General features: G+C 33.1%; 1 protein-coding gene across 5 annotated transcripts in view; it reads left to right on the top strand.

The window, feature by feature from the left end:
- The window catches only part of LOC142222505 (uncharacterized), a 329,961-nt gene that overhangs the window by 279,078 nt on the left and 30,904 nt on the right, over positions 1 to 19,979 (top strand). For all 5 annotated transcript variants that reach the window (XM_075292674.1, XM_075292675.1, XM_075292672.1 and 2 more), the window contains 2 exons: positions 4,952 to 5,055; positions 19,725 to 19,862. In XM_075292674.1, coding sequence (XP_075148789.1) covers positions 4,952 to 5,055; positions 19,725 to 19,862 — 242 coding nt within the window. The remainder of the gene's footprint in view (positions 1 to 4,951; positions 5,056 to 19,724; positions 19,863 to 19,979) is intronic.

The raw sequence follows: 19,979 nt of genomic DNA, 5'->3' as shown, positions 1-19,979 counted from the left end.
TTCTATAGAGATACAATTTTGACAAAATAAATAAAATTTTATTTCTATAGCAATTTTTGTCAAAATTTTATTTCTGTAGAAAAATTTCTCAATATGTCGTTTCTATTGAAAATTTTGTCAAAATTTCCTATAGCAATAAAATTTTTACATAATTTTCTCTTGAGATAAAATTTTGAAAAAAATTTCAATTGAGATAAAATTTTGACAAAATTTTTTATAGAAATAAAATTTTGACAAAATTTTCTATAGAAATAAAATTTTGATGAAATTTTCTATTTAAATAAAATTTTGACAAAATTTTCTATAGAAATAAAATTTTTACAAAATTTTCTATACAAATAAAATTTTGACAAAATTTTCTATAGAAATAAAATTTTTACAAAATTTTCTATACAATTAAAATTTTCTCACAATTTTCTACAGAAATAAAATTTTGAAAAAATGTCTATAGAAATAAAATGTTGACTAAACTTTCCATAGAAATACAATTTTAACAAAATTTTATTTCTGTAGAAAAATTACTCAAAATGTCGCTTCTATGGAAATTTTTTTCAAAATTTTCGATAGCAATAACATTTTGACAAAATTTTCTATTCAGATAAAATTTTGACAAAATTTTTATAGAAATAAAATTTTGACAAAATTTTCTATAGAAATAAAATTTTGACAAAATTTTCTATAGAAATAAAATTTTGAAAAAAATGTCTATAGAAATAAAATGTTGGCAAAATTTTCTATAGAAATACAATTTTAACAAAATTTGCTATAGAAATAAAATTTTATTTCTATAGAAATTTTTGTCAAAATTTTATTTCTGTAGAAAAATTTCTCAAAATGTCGTTTCTATGGAAAATTTTGACAAAATTTTCTATTGAGATAAAATTTTGACAAAATTTTCTATTGAGATAAAATTTTGACAAAATTTTCTATTGAGATAAAATTTTGCCAAAATTTTCCATAGAAATAAAATTTTGACAAAATTTTCTATAGAAATAAAATTTTGACAAAAATTTCTATAGAAATAAAATTTTTACAAAATTTTCTATAGAAATAAAATGTTGACAAAATTTTCTATAGAAATAAAATTTTTACAAAATTTTCTATACAATTGAAATTTTCTCATATTCTTAAACGCCTTTTTTGTTGCCAAGATACAAAAAGACAACAAATATAAAAACGATTTCATTAATTTTGAATAATTTTTCAGAATTATTAAAGTCAAGTTGACCTTAGTAAAACAAGTCATGGAAAGATACCTATACTAAGCAAAATTCGCAATTTAAAAATTGTTATTTAATATTTTATTTTAAAGACTTTTTTTATTTACTTACAACAACATTAGGGACACTCCTTAAAGTATCTAAATATAATTTTTGTTTTTCATCTCTTACCACTGTACAATGCCTGTCGTCTTTTCAATAAATTCTTTCAGCGATGAAATCTTAATCTTTTATGCAAAATCTGAAGAATCTTTAATAAGCACAATGTTTACAATGTTCTTGATAAATGCTAAAGTTCAGAAAAAGTATGAATGAGAAAAATGTCCTTATTATCCTTTAATAAGAAATGAAAGACTCTGAATTCAATAACATAGGATTAAAGTTTATCCGCCGCCGTCATTGTATACGAAAGGGTGCAACAAATAGTATTCTATCAACATAAAAACATAATAATTTTTTCATTTCAACTTTAGAATGACCTTTAAGCAAAACTTGGAGGTCAATGTTGTTGGTTGGTTGGTTGGTGGTTACCTTAACCATTTAGGTTGTGGTTGTGGTGTGTGCTGCAATGCCGTTATTTGACTTTTCTATCTTTTTTTCATATAAAAAGAACAGCCCAAAAGGAGAAATACATCCACTATGCTTGCTGCAATAATTAGAGCGGAAATCACTTAAGTAAAGACTTCTTATTCACATAACGAAATACACATGAAAAAAATAACGAAAGTATTTGTGGTTATAGATTTTATTGAATTTTTAATATAAATTTTGAAAAAAAAATAATAATCTATTAAATCGACTAAATAAATTATTGTAATTAATTTTTTTCTACTAATCAACAATTTGCCAAAAAAAAAACTCGAAAAGTCAAAGTAGAGTTTTTTAATTCTTTAAATACAATACCTTTATACACATGAAAAAATTATTGGGTTTTCTATAACCGAAGTATTAATAGCAATAGAATGTATTTTTTATACCCTCCACCATAGGGTGGGGGGTATATTAACTTTGTCATTCCGTTTGTAACACATCGAAATATTGCTCTAAGACCCCATTAAGTATATATATTCTGGGTCGTGGGGAAATTTTGAGTCGATCTGAGCATGTCCGTCCGTCCGTCCGTCCGTCCGTCTGTTGAAATCACGCTAACTTCCGAACGAAATAAGCTATCGACTTGAAACTTGGCTCAAGTAGTTGTTATTGATGTAGGTCGGATGGTATTGCAACTGGGCGATATCGGTCCACTTTTACGTATAGCCCCCATATAAACCGATCCCCCGATTTGGCTTGCCGAGCCTCTAAGAGAAGCAAATTTTATCCGATCTGGCTGAAATTTGGTACATGGTGTTAGTATATGGTCTCTAACAACTATGCAAAAATTGGTCCACATCGGTCCATAATTATATAAAGCCCCCATATAAACCGATCCCCCGATTTGGCTTGCAGAGCCTTTAAGAGAAGCAAATTTCATCCGATCCGGCTGAAATTTGGTACATGGTGTTAGAATATTGTTTCTACCAACCATGCAAAAATTGGTTCACATCGGTCAATAATTATATATAGCCTCCATATAAACCGATCCCCCGATTTGGCTTGTGGAGCCTCTAAGAGAAGCAAATTTCATCCGATCCGGCTGAAATTTGGTACATGGTGTTATTATATGGTTTATAATGACCATGCAAAAATTGGTCCACATCGGTTCATAACTATATATAGCCCCCATATAAACCGATCACCAGATTTGACCTTCGGAGCCTCTTGGAAGGCCAAAATTCATCTGATTCAGTTGAAATTTGAAATGTGGTGTTAACATATGGCCCCAAACACCCATGCAAAAATTGGTCGAAATCGGTCCATAATTATATATAGCCCCTATATAAACTAATCCCCAGATTTGACCTCCGGAGCCCCTTGGAAGAGCAAAATCCATCCGATTCGGTTGAAATTTGGTACGTGATGTTAGTATATGGAATCCAACAACCATGCAGGAATTGGTTCATATCAGTCCATTTATATATAGCCCCCATATAAACCGATCCCCAGATTTGAACTCCGGTACCTTTGGAGAAGCAAAATTCATCCGATCTGGTTGAAATTTGGTACGTGGTGGTAGTATATGATATTTAACAACCATGCCAAAAGTGGTCCATATCAGTCCATAATCATATATAACCCCCATATAAACCGATGCCGAGATTTAGTTTTGGAGCCTCTTGGAGGAGCAAATTTCATCCGAGTCATTGTGCTAGTATATGGCCGTTAACAACCATGCCTAACTAAGTCCATATCGGTCTATAGTTATATATAGCCCTCAGATAAATCGATCCCCAATCACACAAAAATTGGTCCATATCAAGTTCATAATTGTATGTAGCCCCCATATAAGCGACCCCCATATTTCAATTCTGGCTCTACGTACAGTGCAAAAGTCCATATCGATTCGTAATTATTTGTAGACTTACCTATACATACCTTTTTTGTCTAAAATATACCACGTATGGACTACCTCACAATTTAGAAAACGATGTTAAGAAGTTTTAAGATACCACAACCCAAGTAATTCGATTGTGGATGACAGTCTTTCGTAGAAGTTTCTACGCAATCCATGGTGGAGGGTACATAAGATTCGGCCTGGCCGTACATACTTGTTTTTTTTTTTTGCTGGGATATAAAACAAAAATATTTTCTCAAAAAAAAGAAACTTTAAACCAAAGATTCTAAATCCTCAAGTCTATTGTTGATGTTTTTTATATTTAATCCAAATCAGCTAATTTAAAGATTATTTCTTTAAATCACAAATGTTTTAGTTTAATTTAATGGAAATTTCCGTTACTTCAAAAACACTTGACTTTAGCGGAGGAATGAAAATTTCAAAAATTCAAGTCCTAAATTTAAAGAAAATAATTTTTAATGGAACGATTACAAACTTTATTTTAATTAAAATTTCTTTATTTTAAAGAAATTTATCATTAATATTAGGTCAACTGCATATACTAAAATTTAGGTTGCATTTTTTTCAGTTAAAACCCCTAATATTTACCAAGCGAAACAACAAATTAACCGACTCTCCGATATTAATAAAAAAATCGAAAAGTCGAAACATCGATTTTGTCAAAAAGTCGACATTTAGATCCCTACAAACCCCAGTATTTACCAAGTAGCTGAATGACTGCCGACTACCGAACAAAACCAGCATTTCAAATTTTCTCTTTTGAAATTTATAATGAGGTCTATGAAAGGTGTGTAAATTGTTCTGCATTCATGCTGACGTTTTTCTATTTGTTCAGCAAATACGGGTAAATCATATAGAAAAGGTCAAGGAAAACAAATTGCATAAATCCACATTGCAACGGTGTTCTCAACTCAAACAAGTGTACAGGACATTTAAATGCCACAAAAACTCACCCACACATTCACTGCAAAAAAATAAAAGAAATGTCCTTTTGGATGACATTTACTCTGTTTGCCATTAAGGGTGTAAATGTAATTTGTTATAGGTTAGCTGACCTCCTTGAGGCATCATGGATGTCATCATTTTGAATGAATTTATTAAGCCAGTTTCCCTATTTCTAGCCTCTGATTAATTCCCTATGATTTTATGATTTCTTATTACCACCCATGGCTTATTTTTTGTTTCGCTTTTGAAGTTTTTCTCCATAACTAATTGGTTTTAACTTATTAATAAACCCTTTGGTAATTTTTTTCTCCTTTTATTTGCTTTGTCATTGCAGGAGCTCTGCCATTGGTAACGGCCACAACGTTTTGTTTCTCCACCAAATGGAAATGGTTAATTATATTATCATATTGCCTTTTTTCACTGTGGGGTCTTTATAAGGTAAGTTCTTGTTATTGTTTACACAATTGCTGCGTAATTCCATTACTGAACTATGTGACATTCAATTATCGTTTTTGGTTAAATGTATATGCAATTAGCAATAATGAAAATAAAATACTTAAGACCATTGTGGCGTATGATTGTTCAATATTATCCCACACCAGTGGTCTATAGATCGTATGATTGTTATTAATTATTCAATTTCAAGGATGCCACACAGATATTGATAATTGTTTAAAAGGGTTAAACTGCAATGTGATGAGTACTAACAAGCATTTCTCAAAGTAATTAAATTGAATTAAAAATATTTAAGAACTCCGCTGAGTTCACATTAACTCACGGCTGATATTCACATTAACTCAATTATGGGTTTGAATCATATAAGTATTTGCTGCACAAAAAATTCATCTAAGAACGTTTAATAGATGGCAAAGTTCAATTCTAAATTTATGTTTTGTATGTAATTAACAATAATTAAAATAAGGTTCTTAAGACCATGGTGGCGTATGTTTGTTAAATATTATCTCTTATCGACCTATGGATCGTATGATTGTTATTAATTATTCAAATTCAAGGATGACATACAGATATTGATAATTAACAGGTTGGCTGATAAGTCCCCGGTCTTACACATAGAACTCCCATCATTTTGAAGGTGTGTGTGTGTGTAGAAAGTTGCTCCTATTTTGATTTTGGAATTCACTCTTCAGTTGTCAAAATGCCGTCCAAGCAAGAAGAGCAGCGTATCAAAATTTTGCTCGCGCATCGCGAAAATCCGAGTTACTCGCGCGCAAAGCTGGCAAAATCGCTAAAAGTTGCCAAATCAACCGTTACAAATGTAATAAAAGTGTTTGGGGAACGTTTGTCGACAGCCAGGAAGTCTGGATCGGGGGGAAATCGAAAACCGGAAGCCGCTGAGACGACAAAGAGAGTTGCCGGTAGTTTCAAGCGAAACCCTAACCCCTCTCTCCAAGATGCCGCAAATAAGCTGGGTGTATCGTCTACAACCGTGCATCGAGCCAACAAACGAGCCGGACTATCGACTTACAAGAAGGTAGTGACTCCAAATCGCGATGATAAACAAAATACGACGGCCAAAGCGCGATCCCGGAGGCTGTACACGACGATGCTGACGAAGTTTGATTGCGTGGTAATGGACGACGAAACCTACGTCAAAGCCGACTACAAGCAGCTTACGGGACAGGAGTTTTATACGGCAAAATGAAGGGGAAAGGTAGCAGATATTTTCAAGCACATAAAACTGTCAAAGTTCGCAAAGAAATATCTGGTTTGGCAAGCCATCTGTACCTGTGGCTTGAAAAGCAGCATTTTCATCTTGGCATCTTGCAATTACGGTTAAAAGGCCATGGAGTGGTACGCCGCCAACAACGTGCAGGTGGTTCCCAAGGACAAGAACCCTCCCAACACGCCAGAGCTCCGCCCAATTGAGAAATACTGGGCTATTGTCAAGCGGAACGTAAAGAAGACCAAAAAAACTGCTAAGGACGAGCAGCAGTTCAAGGCAAACTGGCTTTCTGCGGCGAAGAAGGTGGACAAGGTGGCTGTACAAAATCTGATGGCAGGTGTCAAGCGTGAGGCCCGGCAATTCGGATTTGCAAAAGCGAAAGCCTAACTGAATATTTTTCCTGAATTTTATACTAATTGAACTTGAAAAAGAAATTTAATTTGATTTTTTAAATAAACGATTTCACCGATTTACACGCGTTTTCCCTTGACCAAATTTTGACCGTATCACCCTTTACCAACCTTCAAATGATAGGAGCCACCGTGGTGCAATGGTTAGCATGCCCGCCTTGCATACACAAGGTCGTGGGTTCGATTCCTGCTTCGACCGAACACCAAAAAGCTTTTCAGCGGTGGATTATCCCACCTCAGTAATGCTGGTGACATTTCTGAGGGTTTCAAAGCTTCTCCAAGTGGTTTCACTGCAATGTGGAACGCAGTTCGGACTCGGCTATAAAATGGAGATCCCTTCTCATTGAGCTTAACATTAGTTAGTGAGATAGAGCGTCTTTTGTGAAGCAACTTTTGTTATTGTGAAAAAAATGGAAAAAAAGGAATTTCGTGTTTTGATAAAATACTGTTTTCTGAAGGAAGCAAAAAACTTGATTGGCTTGATAATGAGTTTCCGGACTCTGCCCCAGGGAAATCAACAATAATTGATTGGTATGCAAAATTCAAGCGTGGTGAAATGAGCACGGAGGACGGTGAACGCAGTGGACGCCCGAAAGAGATCGTTACCGACGAAAACATCAAAAAAATCCACAAAATGATTTTGAATGACCGTAAAATGAAGTTGATCGAGATAGCAGAGGCCTTAAAGATATCAAAGGAACGTGTTGGTCATATCATTAATCAATATTTGGATATGCGGAAGCTCTGTGCAAAATGGGTGCCGCGCGAGCTCACATTTGACCAAAAGCAACAACGTGTTGATGATTCTGAGCGGTGTTTGCAGCTGTTAACTCGTAATACACCCGAGTTTTTTTCATCGATATGTGACAATGGATGAAATATTGCTCCATCACTATACTCCTGAGTCCAATCGACAGTCGGCTGAGTGGACAGCGACCGCTGAACCGTCTCCGAAGCGTGGAAAGACTCAAAAGTCCGCTGGCAATGTAATGGCCTCTGTTTTTTGGGATGCGCATGGAATAATTTTTATCGATTATCTTGAGAAGGGAGAAACCATCAACAGTGACTATTATATGGCGTTGTTGGAGCGTTTGAAGGTCGAAATCGCGGCAAAACGGCCCCATAGGAAGAAGAAAAAAGTGTTGTTCCACCAAGAAAACGCACCATGCCACAAGTCATTGAGAACGATGGCAAAAATTCATGAATTGGGCTTCGAATTGCTTCCCCACCCACCGTATTCTCCAGATCTGGCCCGCAGCGACATTTTCTTGTTCTCAGACCTCAAAAGGATGCTCGCAGGGAAAAAATTTGGCTGCAATGAAGAGGTGATCGCCGAAACTGAGGCCTATTTTGAGGCCAAACCGAAGGAGTACTACCAAAATGGTATCAAAAATTGGAAGGTCGTTATAATCGATGTATCGCTCTTGAAGGGAACTATATTGAATAATAAAAACGAATTTTGACAAAAAAAATGTGGTTTTCTTTGTTAGACCGGGGACTTATCAGCCAACCTGTTATTTAAATGGTTAAACTGCTATGTGATGAATAATTAAATTGAATTACAAATATTTAAGAACTTCGCTGAGTTCATCTCATATTAACTCAATTTAGGGTTTGAATCTTATAAGGATAAATAATTGAAATTTTCAACTAAGAAAATCTAATAGATGACACATTTCAATTTCAAATTCGTGTTTTGTATGTAAGACCACTGTGGCGTATGTTTCTTCAATGTTACCTCTCATCTTCTTATAGATCGTATGATTGTTATTAATTACTTAATTTCAAGGATTTCACACAGATAATGTTAATTGTTTAAATGGTTAAACGATGACTTCTACACAATGAATAAAATTCAAAATAATTAAATTGAATAACAAATAACTACGAATTCCGCTGAGTTTCACTCGACTGATACTCATATGACCTCAATTATGGGTTTAAATTAGAGGTGTGCACGTGACACGAAATTATCGTGACTCTCGAAAATGTTCGTGATTCGAGCGTGAGTCGCGAGTCACGCTCATGACAACAGCGTGAGTGTGCGTGAGCGTGATTAACAAACCAAAATGTCGTGCGTGAGTCACGAAAATAATATCTTCGTGAGTGTGCGTGAGTAACGAATTGCACTCACGAAAATATTCCTGCTCACCAACATAAAAAGTTAAAGAGTTAAATTCAATTACAATTTTAGTGACACCTGAGATCCCAGCAAAAAAATTTTGAAGTTCCTCCAACACACAACTTTAAAAGCACTTCCAGAAGATGTACCCCCAATGATGTTATTTATTTTAACTACACAGGAAGTTCTTTTCATTCAATTTTTTATAACATGCTTTTTTCATATATTTAAAGGGCAACTTTAACTTTTTTTGTTTCAACTTGGTTAAAAACAGTTTAAGAATTCATAAAATGGTACAAATTAAAGGGTGATACGGTCAAAAATTGGTCAAGGGAAAACGCGTGTAAATCGGTGAAATCGTTTATTTAAAAAATCAAATTAAATTTCTTTTTCAAGTTCAATTAGTATAAAATTCAGGAAAAATATCCAGTTAGGCTTTCGCTTTTCCAAATCCGAATTGCCGGGCCTCACGCTTGACACCTGCCATCAGATTTTGTACAGCCACCTTGTCCACCTTCTTCGCCGCAGGAAGCCAGTTTGCCTTGAACTGCTGCTCGTCCTTAGCAGTTTTTTTGATCTTCTTTAGGCTCCGCTTGACAATAGCCCAGTATTTCTCAATTGGGCGGAGCTCTGGCCTGTTGGGAGGGTTCTTGTCCTTGGGAACCACCTGCACGGCGGCGTACCACTCCATGGCCTTTTTACCGTCGGCGTACCACTCCATGGCCTTTTTACCGTAAAGGCAATATGCCTAATCCGGCCAAAACAGTACGGAACAACCGTGTTTCTTCAGGAAAGGCAGCAGACGTTTATTCAAACACTCTTTAACGTAAATTTCTTGGTTGAAAGTCCCGGAAGCTATGAAAATGCTGCTTTTCAAGCCACAGGTACATATGGCTTGCCAAACCAGATATTTCTTTGCGAACTTTGACAGTTTTACGTGCTTGAAAATATGTGCTACCTTTCCCCTTCCTTTTGCCGTATAAAACTCCTGTCCCGGAAGCTGTTTGTAGTCGGCTTTGACGTAGGTTTCGTCGTCCATTACCACAGCCTCCGGGATCGCGCTTTGGCCGTCGTATTTTGTTTATCATCGCGATTTGGAGTCACTACCTTCTTGTAAGTCGATAGTCCGGCTCGTTTTTTGGCTCGATGCACGGTTGTAGACGATACACCCAGCTTATTTGCGGCATCTCGGAGAGAGAGGTTAGGGTTTCGCTTGAAACTACCGGCAACTCTCTTTGTCGTCTCAGCGGCTTCCGGTTTTCGATTTCCCCCCGATCCAGACTTCCTGGCTGTCGACAAACGTTCCCCAAACACTTTAATTACATTTGTAACGGTTGATTTGGCAACTTTTAGCGATTTTGCCAGCTTTGCGTGCGAGTAGCTCGGATTTTCGCGATGCGCGAGCAAAATTTTGATACGCTGCTCTTCTTGCTTGGACGGCATTTTGACAACTGAAGAGTGAATTCCAAAATCAAAATAGGAGCAACATTCTACACACACACCTTCAAAACGAGGGGTTTTCAGGTTTTTTAAATGCAAAATTGAAAGAAATACGTCAAGTTTATATTGACCAAATTTTGACCGTATCACCCTTTATTAAAATTTTGTCGAAAAAAATGCTAAATCCAATTTGAATTGTGTGATTTTGTGAATTTTTGAAAATATTTAATGTCAAACGTTTCAGACAAGCGTTAGAATCCATTAAAAATGATAAAAAATTATACAAATTATTTATTTGACAAAATATGTCCGAATTTTTTAATTTACATCCAAAACATTGAATTCGGATCACAACTAAAGAAGTGATGCAAATTCAGTGCACGGGCTGTTCTGCGTCAATTTTGCACCACTTCTGGATCCAAAAAGAACAATTTCGTTACTTTTTTGGCGACGCTTTTTTTGTTTAGAGTTTTTTTGTTAAGAGTTTAATAACACTCTCGATTTTAATAATGCTCATGTTTTCAGACACTTCCGTAAGGTAAATTAATCATAAAATTATTCGTGAGTCACGATATTTTTCGTGAGTCACGGTATTTTTCGTGAGTCACGACGTTTTCGTGCGTGAGTGTTCGTGAGTACAAATTTTCTTTTCGTGAGTGTGCGTGAGCGTGAGTCCTACCAAAAAATATCGTGCGTGCGTGTGCGTGAGTATGATTTTTCAGTCGTGAGTGTGCGTGAGCGTGGGTAAACTATTACTCACGTGCACACCTCTAGTTTAAATGACAAAAATATGCTGTACAAAAAATTTTAGTAATTCATATACGACTAAGAAGGTCTTATAAAAACATAGTTCAATTCTAAATTCATGTTTTGTATGTAATTAACAATAAAGTATACTTAAGACATGGTGGCGTATGATTGTTCAATATTATCGCTTATCGACCTACAGATCGTATGATTGTTATTAATTATTCAATTTCATTAATTCCACTCAGATATTAGTAGTTGTTTAAATGATTAAACTAAGCATTTCTCAAAGTAATTACAATGAAATACAAATATTTAAGAATTCTGCTGCGTTTGACTAGGGTGAGTTCCCCTGAGTTGAACTCGGTTGACACTCGCATTACCTCAGTTATGGATTTTAATCATTAGGATCTGCTGTACAAAAAATTCAATAATTAATTTATTCAACTAAGAAGGTCTAATATGTTAGATGACACATTTCAAATTAAAATTCGTTTTTTGTATATAAGACCATGGTGGCGTATGCTTGTTCAATATTATCTATCCTCGTCCTGTAGATCGTATGATTGTTATTAATTAGAAAATTTCAAAGATTGCCCACAAACCATTGTTTACCATGATTTTTTTAATTCGTAATATAAATAAGTGAGAATACCGAGACTCGGCCAATACTCACTATGACTTTGAATCTCAAGGGAAATATGAGGTGGTGAAAAATGGTTCAATTTGGGAAGAATAATTCTCGTATGTAATTTCCGTAAAAAGTTAGCATATGTTACAAGACACAAAATGAGTAATTTCCTCCCGTCTATATGCTATACTAAAGGCTATGGAAATCCCAAATTTCGTATGAACCTGGCTCCTTCAGGAGGCTGCGGAGGCCAAAACTAGGGGTCTGTTTGTACCATTTCAATAGCATCCGACCTATTTCAATAATAGCAACCTGTACTAAATTTCAGGCCTATAGCTTGTTTCGTTTGCAAGTTAGCGTGATTTCAACAAACGGACGGACATGGACCAATATTTCGATGCGTTAAAAACGGAATGAGAAAGTTAATATACGCCTATATATAATATTTATAAAATAAAAGTCAAAGTTCAATACTAAATTCATGTTTTGTAGGTAATTTATGATACTTTAGACCATGGTGGCGTATGATTATTCCATATTATCTCTTATCGGCCTATGGATCGTATGATTGTTGTTAATTAGTAAATTCCATAGATTTCATATACATAATTAATTTTTTAAATTGTTTTAATATTAAACTTAAATGAATTTACCATCATATGTGGGAAGTATTTGGTTAGGCCCGAAATAAATACATTGAAATATCACTCGGTCTGGACAGAATTTGATAGACTTCTACAAAATCTATAGACTCAAAATTTAAGTCGGCTAATGCACTAGGGTGGAGCACAATGTTAGTAACAAAATATGGGAAACATTTAAATCTGAAGCAATTTTAAGGAAATTTCGCAAAAGTTTATTTATGATTTATCGCTCGATATATATGTATTATAAGTTTAGGAAAATAAGAGTCATTTTTACAACTTTTCGACTAAGCAGTGGCGATTTTACAAGGAAAACGTTGGTATTTTGACCATTTTTGTTGAAATCAGCAAAACATATATATGGTAGGTATATCTAAAACTGAACCGATTTCAACCAAATTGGGCACGCATAGCTACAATGCTAATTCAACTCCCTGAGCAAAATTTCAACCAAATTGGGCCAAAACTCTGGCTATTAGAACCATATTAATCCATATCGGACGAAATATATATATGGGAGCTATAGCACACTAACTGCACTACTAATTGTACTCCTAGTGCAAAATTTCAACCAAATTTGGCACGCATAGCTACAATGCTAAATCTACTACCTGTGCAAAATTTCAACCAAATTGGGCCAAAACTCTGGCTTTTAGGACCATATTAGCCCATATCGGGCGAAAGATATATATGGGAGCTATATCTAAATCTGAACCTATTTCTTCCAAAATCATTAGTGTTCTATTCTGACCCAAATTAGGAACATGTGCTAAATTTGAAGGCAATTGGACTTAAATTGCGACTTAGACTTTGATCACAAAAATGTGTTCACAGACAGACGGACGGACAGACGGACATGGTTATGTCGACTCAGGGACCCACCCTGAGCATTATTGCCAAAGACACCATGTGTCTATCTCGTCTCCTTCTGGGTGTTGCAAACATATGCACTAACTTATAATACCCTGTTCCACAGTGTGGCGCAGGGTATAAAAATTTAGAACGTTTTATATAGAAATAAAATGTTACGAAAAATTTTCATAGAAATACAATTTTGAAAATATTTTCTATAAAAATAAAATTTTAAGAAAATTTGCTACGGAAATAACATTTTTAGAAAATAATTTTTTTTTTTCGAAAATTGTATATAGAAATAAAATTTTAAGAAAATTTTTATAGAAATAAAATTTTGAAAAAATTTTCTATATAAATAAACTTAAAAAAAAATCTACAGAGATTCCAAAAACGTGGTTCCAAGCCAACTAAGACGTACTTCAATTTTAACCCAGCAAAAAAATTTTGAAGTTCTTCCAAAGGCACAACTTTAAAAGCACTTCCAGAGATGCACTCCCAATGATGTTCTTTATTTTAACTACCCATGAAGTTATTTTAATTCAATTTTTTATAACTTGGTTTTTTTCATACTTTTAATGGGTAATTTTAACGTTTTTTGTTTCAAATATGTTAAAAACAGAGTAAGAATTCATAAAATGGTACAAATTATTTAAACTTTGTCGAAAAAAATGCTAAATCCAATCTGAAAAAATTGTGAATTTTTGAAAATATTTGAGGTCAAACGTTTCCGAGAAGCATTAGAATCCATAAAAAATTAAAAAAAAATGTTTATTTGACAAAATATTACAGAATTTTTTATTTACATCCAAAACATTGAATTCGGATCACACCTAAAGAAGTGATGCATATTCAGTGCAACGGCTGTTGAAATGGAGGACTTCCGTTCTATGACAAGCCCATGTTAAATTCATCGCTTCTGCGTCAATTTTCATCATTATTTCTGGATCCAAAAAGAACATTTTCATTACTTTTTTGGCGACACTTTTTTTGGGAAATTTTTGACCAGATTTTCTATAGAAATAAAATTTTGAGAAAATGTTCTATAGAAATAACATTTTGAAAAAAATTTTCTATAGAAGTAAAATTTTGAAAAAAAAAATTATAGAAAAAAAAATTTGAGAAAAATGTTGAGAAATTTTTCTTTAGAAAATTGTACTTAGGATCACCAAATATACGAATAAATGAAATGAATATGAAAACGACAAAATTGTCTATGAAAATAAAATTTTGAGAACATTTTCTATAAAAAAAAATGAGAACATTTTATATAAAGGGTGATAAGGTCAAAATTTGGTCAATATAGACTTGACGTATTTCTTTCAATTTTGCATTTAAAAAACCTGAACACCCCTCATTTTGAAGGTGTGTGTGTGTAGAATGTTGCTCCTATTTTGTCCAAATGCCGTCCAAGCAAGGAGAGCAGCGTATCAAAATTTTGCTCGCGCATCGCGAAAATCCGAGCTACTCGCACGCAAAGCTGGCGAAATCGCTAAAAGTTGCCAAATCAACCGTTATAAATGTAATTAAAGTGTTTGGGGAACGTTTGTTGATAGCCAGGGAGTCTGGATCGGGAGGAAATCGAAAACCGGAAGCCGCTGAGACGACAAAGAGAGTTGCCGGTAGTTTCAAGCGAAACCCTAACCTCTCTCTCCGAGATGCCGCAAATAAGCTGGGTGTATCGTCTACAACCGTGCATCGAGCCAAAAAACGAGCCGGACTATCGACTTACAAGAAGGTAGTGACTCCAAATCGCGATGATAAACAAAATACGACGGCCAAACCGCGATCCCGGAGGCTGTACACGACGATGCTGACGAAGTTTGACTGCGTGGTAATGGACGACGAAACCTACGTCAAAGCCGACTACAAGCAGCTTCCGGGACAGGAGTTTTATACGGCAAAAGGAAGGGGAAAGGTAGCAGATATTTTCAAGCACATAAAACTGTCAAAGTTCGCAAAGAAATATCTGGTTTGGCAAGCCATCTGTACCTGTGGCTTGAAAAGCAGCATTTTCATAGCTTCCGGGACTGTCAACCAAGAAATTTACGTGAAAGAGTGTTTGAATAAGCGTCTGCTGCCTTTCCTGAAGAAACACGGTTGTTCCGTACTGTTTTGGCCGGATTTGGCATCTTGCCATTACGGTAAAAAGGCCATGGAGTGGAACGCCGCCAACAACGTGCAGGTGGTTCCCAAGGACAAGAACCCTCCCAACACGCCAGAGCTCCGCCCAATTGAGAAATACTGGGCTATTGTCAAGCGGAACCTAAAGAAGACCAAAAAAAACTGCTAAGGACGAGCAGCAGTTCAAGGCAAACTGGCTTTCTGCGGCGAAGAAGGTGGACAAGGTGGCTGTACAAAATCTGATGGCAGGTGTCAACACGCAGAGAAGAAACATGATTGTCACAATCATATTCGAAGAGCAAAATAATATGATAGCAGCAATTTTTGCGGCGACCATGTAACATTTTAACCTGCAACCATGTTGGCTCAGTGAACATGGTTCTAAGAAAAATACAATTGTCCTCATCTAAAATGTTATTATATTGATAAAAAGAATTTTGTTTCCATTAAAAGACAATGGTCACGATCTAAAATGTTATGTTATTCGTCAAAAATGTTTTTCTTCTAGTTAAAAGAACATGGTCACAACCTAAAATGTTTTGATTTTTATGAAAAAACTTTTTTCGTCGTCGAAAAAAGGTCCCACTTGAGAAAAGAAAACACAAAATCAACTTTATTTATTTGTTTTTATTTATTTATAAACTAATTCATTGTTTATTTGTATTTATAATGTCGTGCAAGCAAACATCACATATTTTTACACACTCTAGTTTGGTTCAATTTCAACAATAAGTAATCATTCCATATTTACTTCGTGCCCATCAAATGTACAAACACAGACATCATATAACTGCAAATAAAAATAAATTATACCATATGTCAAAATGCAGAACAAAAACCAGGTACATTTGTTTCAATTACACTTTCCTTTTTTGTATTCACATAAAACCACGTGCCATTTCTGAATAAATAAATTAACAAAACACAATAATTCCGTATTCTGCGTCCATTCCAAGAAACAATCAACACACGACTGACGCGCAAAATGAAAATCGTGTGTACCTGCTAAATGTTTTTATAAAATTCTTGTCGCTGCAAAAAAATTAAAAAATTAAATGGTCACGAAAACAATGTCCATGGTCTGTATGACCATGTAGTGGTTGTGGCATGTCTATACGTAAACTATAAAAATACTTTTTTCTCTGCAAAAAAGTAAAAAAAAAATTGAATGGTCAGGTACATGATTTTCCTGACCATACAATGGTCTCAAGTTCTATCATTCAAATAATAGAACATGTTTGCGTCATTTGAGAACCATTTAAATGCTTATTGCCAACATATATTTTTCTCCGCTCGAAAATTATTTTTACAAAGACAAAATACATGGTTTTCGCGACAATTACATACTCTAAATAAGCATTAAATGGATGCGGCAACCATGTCCAAACATGTTTTTTCTGTGCGTGAAGCGTAAGGCCCGGCAATTCGGATTTGGAAAAGCGAAATCCTAACTGAATATTTTTCCTTAATTTTATACTAATTGAACTTGAAAAGAAATTTAATTTGATTTTTTAAATAAACGATTTCACCGATTTACATGCGTTTTCCCTTGAAGAATTTTTGACCGTATCACCCTTTAGAAATTCAATTTTGAAAACATTTTCTATAGAAATATTTTTTTAGAACATTTTATATAGAAATATATAGAAATGAAATTTTAAGAATTTTTTTTTTATAGAAATAAAATTTTGAAATTTTTTTTCTATAAAAATAAAATTTTCAGAAAATTTTCTATAAAAATAAAATTTTTAGAAAATTTTCTATAGAAATAAAATGTTAACAAAATTTTCTAATGAAATAACATTTTGAGAAAATGTTCTATAGAAATAAAATTTTGCCAAAATTTTCTATAGAAATAAAATTTTGACAAAATTTTATATAGAAATAAAATTTTAAGAAAATTTTCTATAGGAAAAAATTTATAAATTTTATATAGAAATAAAATGTTGACAAAATTTTCTATAGAAATAAAATATTGAAAAAATTTTCTATAGAAATAAAATTTTGAGAAAATTTTCTATAGAAATAATATACTGCGTCATATATAACATAAGATTTACAATCTGGTTGTCCTAAGGATCACCAAATATACGAATGAATGAAATGAATATGAAAACGACAAAATTTCTTTTATAAAAATACAATTTTGAGAAAATTTTCTATAAAAAATGAGAAAATTTTATATAAAATACAATTTTGAAAACATTTTCTATAGAAATAAATTTTTTAGAACATTTTATATAGAAACAAAATTTAAAAAAAATTTTGAAAAATTTGTATATAAAAATAAAATTTTGAGAAAATTTTCTATAAAGGTGAGTATTAAGTTCGAGTTAAGCCGCTAATTTTCACTAAAGTGAAAACTAAATCAGTAAAAAAAGTCATAAAATTATACATATTTGTTGCAGATTTCATTATAACTTGATGGGGAATATCTCAAAGCAAATTTTCACGAAGTTTGTATTCTTTAAAATGAATTATTAAAGAAAAGTAATCGTGAAAAAATGACGATTTTAGCGGCTAAACTCGAACTTAATATCCACCTTAAAAATAAAATTTTTAGAAAAGTTGCTACCGAAATAACAATTTTAGAAAATAAGTTTTTTTTTAGAAAATTGTATATAGATGAAATTTTGAGGACATTTTCTATAGAAATACAATTTTGAGAAAATTTTCTATAGAAATAAAGTTTTGACAAAATTTTCTCACCCAAAAAATTGTCGCTGATAAGAGGGGTCATTCATTCATGCGATGAAAAAACATTTTTTTTTTCATACTAACCACAAAAATTTCATCAAAGTTTTCAAACGTAGCTTTTTTGTATCAATTTTTTTTTAACACATTGCTTTTGATCTGGGGTAATACGAATTTGGTCTGTTTCCAATTTTTTTCTAAATTTGGAAAAAATAGACTTTTCAATTAATTTTATTTTTAATAAGTTTTACATACAAAGTTAATACAAAAACCACACATTAAAAGGCCATAAAAATAGCTTAATATATAGATTGAAAATATTGCTACTTGCAACCATTTATTAAAATTAAATATAAATGTTTTAAACTGCCCTTAAATATCATAGGTCACGAAAGTTTCATATAAATGTCAATTTGTCAAAGAACAAAACACCAAAGCGATAAACTTTACAACAAGGGTAATAATTATATTTTGATATCACCTCCAACTTCCCTTTGGCACTCTTATAACAAACTTTTTTTTTTGAAACTCATTTACAAAAATATTTGTAAATATAAAAATAGAGTCATTTGAAAAATACACATACAGGAAGGCCAAAACGTATTTATTGCTATACAAAAGAAATAAAAATGCATATATGAATTTTGATAAGTTTCCAAAAAAAAATATTTACCAATACTTTTTTTGTATGAACTTGTTTAAATGAATAAAAGGGTTTTAGTTTAAACAAGGCCAAGGGTCTTTAGGTATAAGAGACACATTTAAAGCAATTTCCAAGGTTATACACTACGCCATTCCATACACGTGCAAGGTTTTCTTTATCACTTGCCACCAGCATTTTCCATGAGTCAGGAAAGTAAATGTTCGCTTATTTACTGTGTCATACTTTTGAGTTTTGGAAGAAAGATAAAATTAGACATTAATTAGTAAGACCCATTATGGCAAGTAAACAATGTTATGGCAAAAGACACATTTTTCATACTTTTCATATGTCATGGTTAATAGGATTTTATTTGGCAATCACTGCATTTGCCCATTACTCTCACTCTCTCCACTTGAAGTCAAAATTCAACAAAGATGGTAGTGGTGGCGCTAACATGATTATGGAATAAGTGACATTAATCAATTTTGTTTAAATTTCAATTAAATTCAAACAAACAAAAAATCTGATTCAATCACGAAATTAATAGATCCAATTAATTTTTTAATTGAAATGTCTTCAACCATAGAAATGGTAGTATCAATTAAAAAATAATTGAGCCAATTAAAAAATTAATTGATACTATTTTTGTGATTGATTTTTTGATTCAATTAAAAAAATTGTTGAGTCAATTAAATTTTTAATTGAATATTTTTAAAACCTCAATCAAGACTTTAATTGGAAATTTTTTCGTGAAATTTTTTTCTGCGTTTAAGTGGACGTAGAACATGGTTTTCGGTAGAACGCCTTTTTCTACAGTAGTACAGGAGGAAGCCCTATTTGCATCAGCTATCCAGAACATTTTGTAAATGTTTTTTATAAATCTTTAATCCAGAACATTTGGTTATCCAATGCTAAAATGATTAAAATTTCTAAAAATATTTAATTACAATCATCAAAGAACATTTCTTAGAAATATTTATCTTTTGTTTACTTTGTTCCTTTTCTTCTTAAAGCGTACATATATGTTAGAATATTCGCATTCTTATTTAGTCCTTTCCATTGACATGTATAACCTTTTGTGCATTAATATTTTCTTATATTTTTTTACCCTTTCAGGCCCTTACAGCTAGCTCACCTTGGCAGCGTCGTTTGTGTTTCGCTTTACCTTTTACCATGCGATCTCTGTTGACATTTTTCCGTACCGCGGGCGTGGTGGGTGGCAATCCAGTTGCATTGCCCCATGTTATTCTGCAGGTAAGTTATAAGCCTTTGGCAAACAAAAAAATTCCTTCCTTTTTCTATCAAAGTAAGGACAGGAAATGTGACATTTACTTAAATCTACAAAATGCTAAAGGTAGCCCTTTATCAGTG

This window comes from Haematobia irritans, chromosome 1 (genome assembly GCF_050003625.1).
Source record: "Haematobia irritans isolate KBUSLIRL chromosome 1, ASM5000362v1, whole genome shotgun sequence".
NCBI lineage: Eukaryota > Metazoa > Arthropoda > Insecta > Diptera > Muscidae > Haematobia > Haematobia irritans.
The sequence above is the reverse complement of the archived record's forward strand: the minus strand, read 5'-3'. Positions and strand labels throughout refer to the sequence as shown.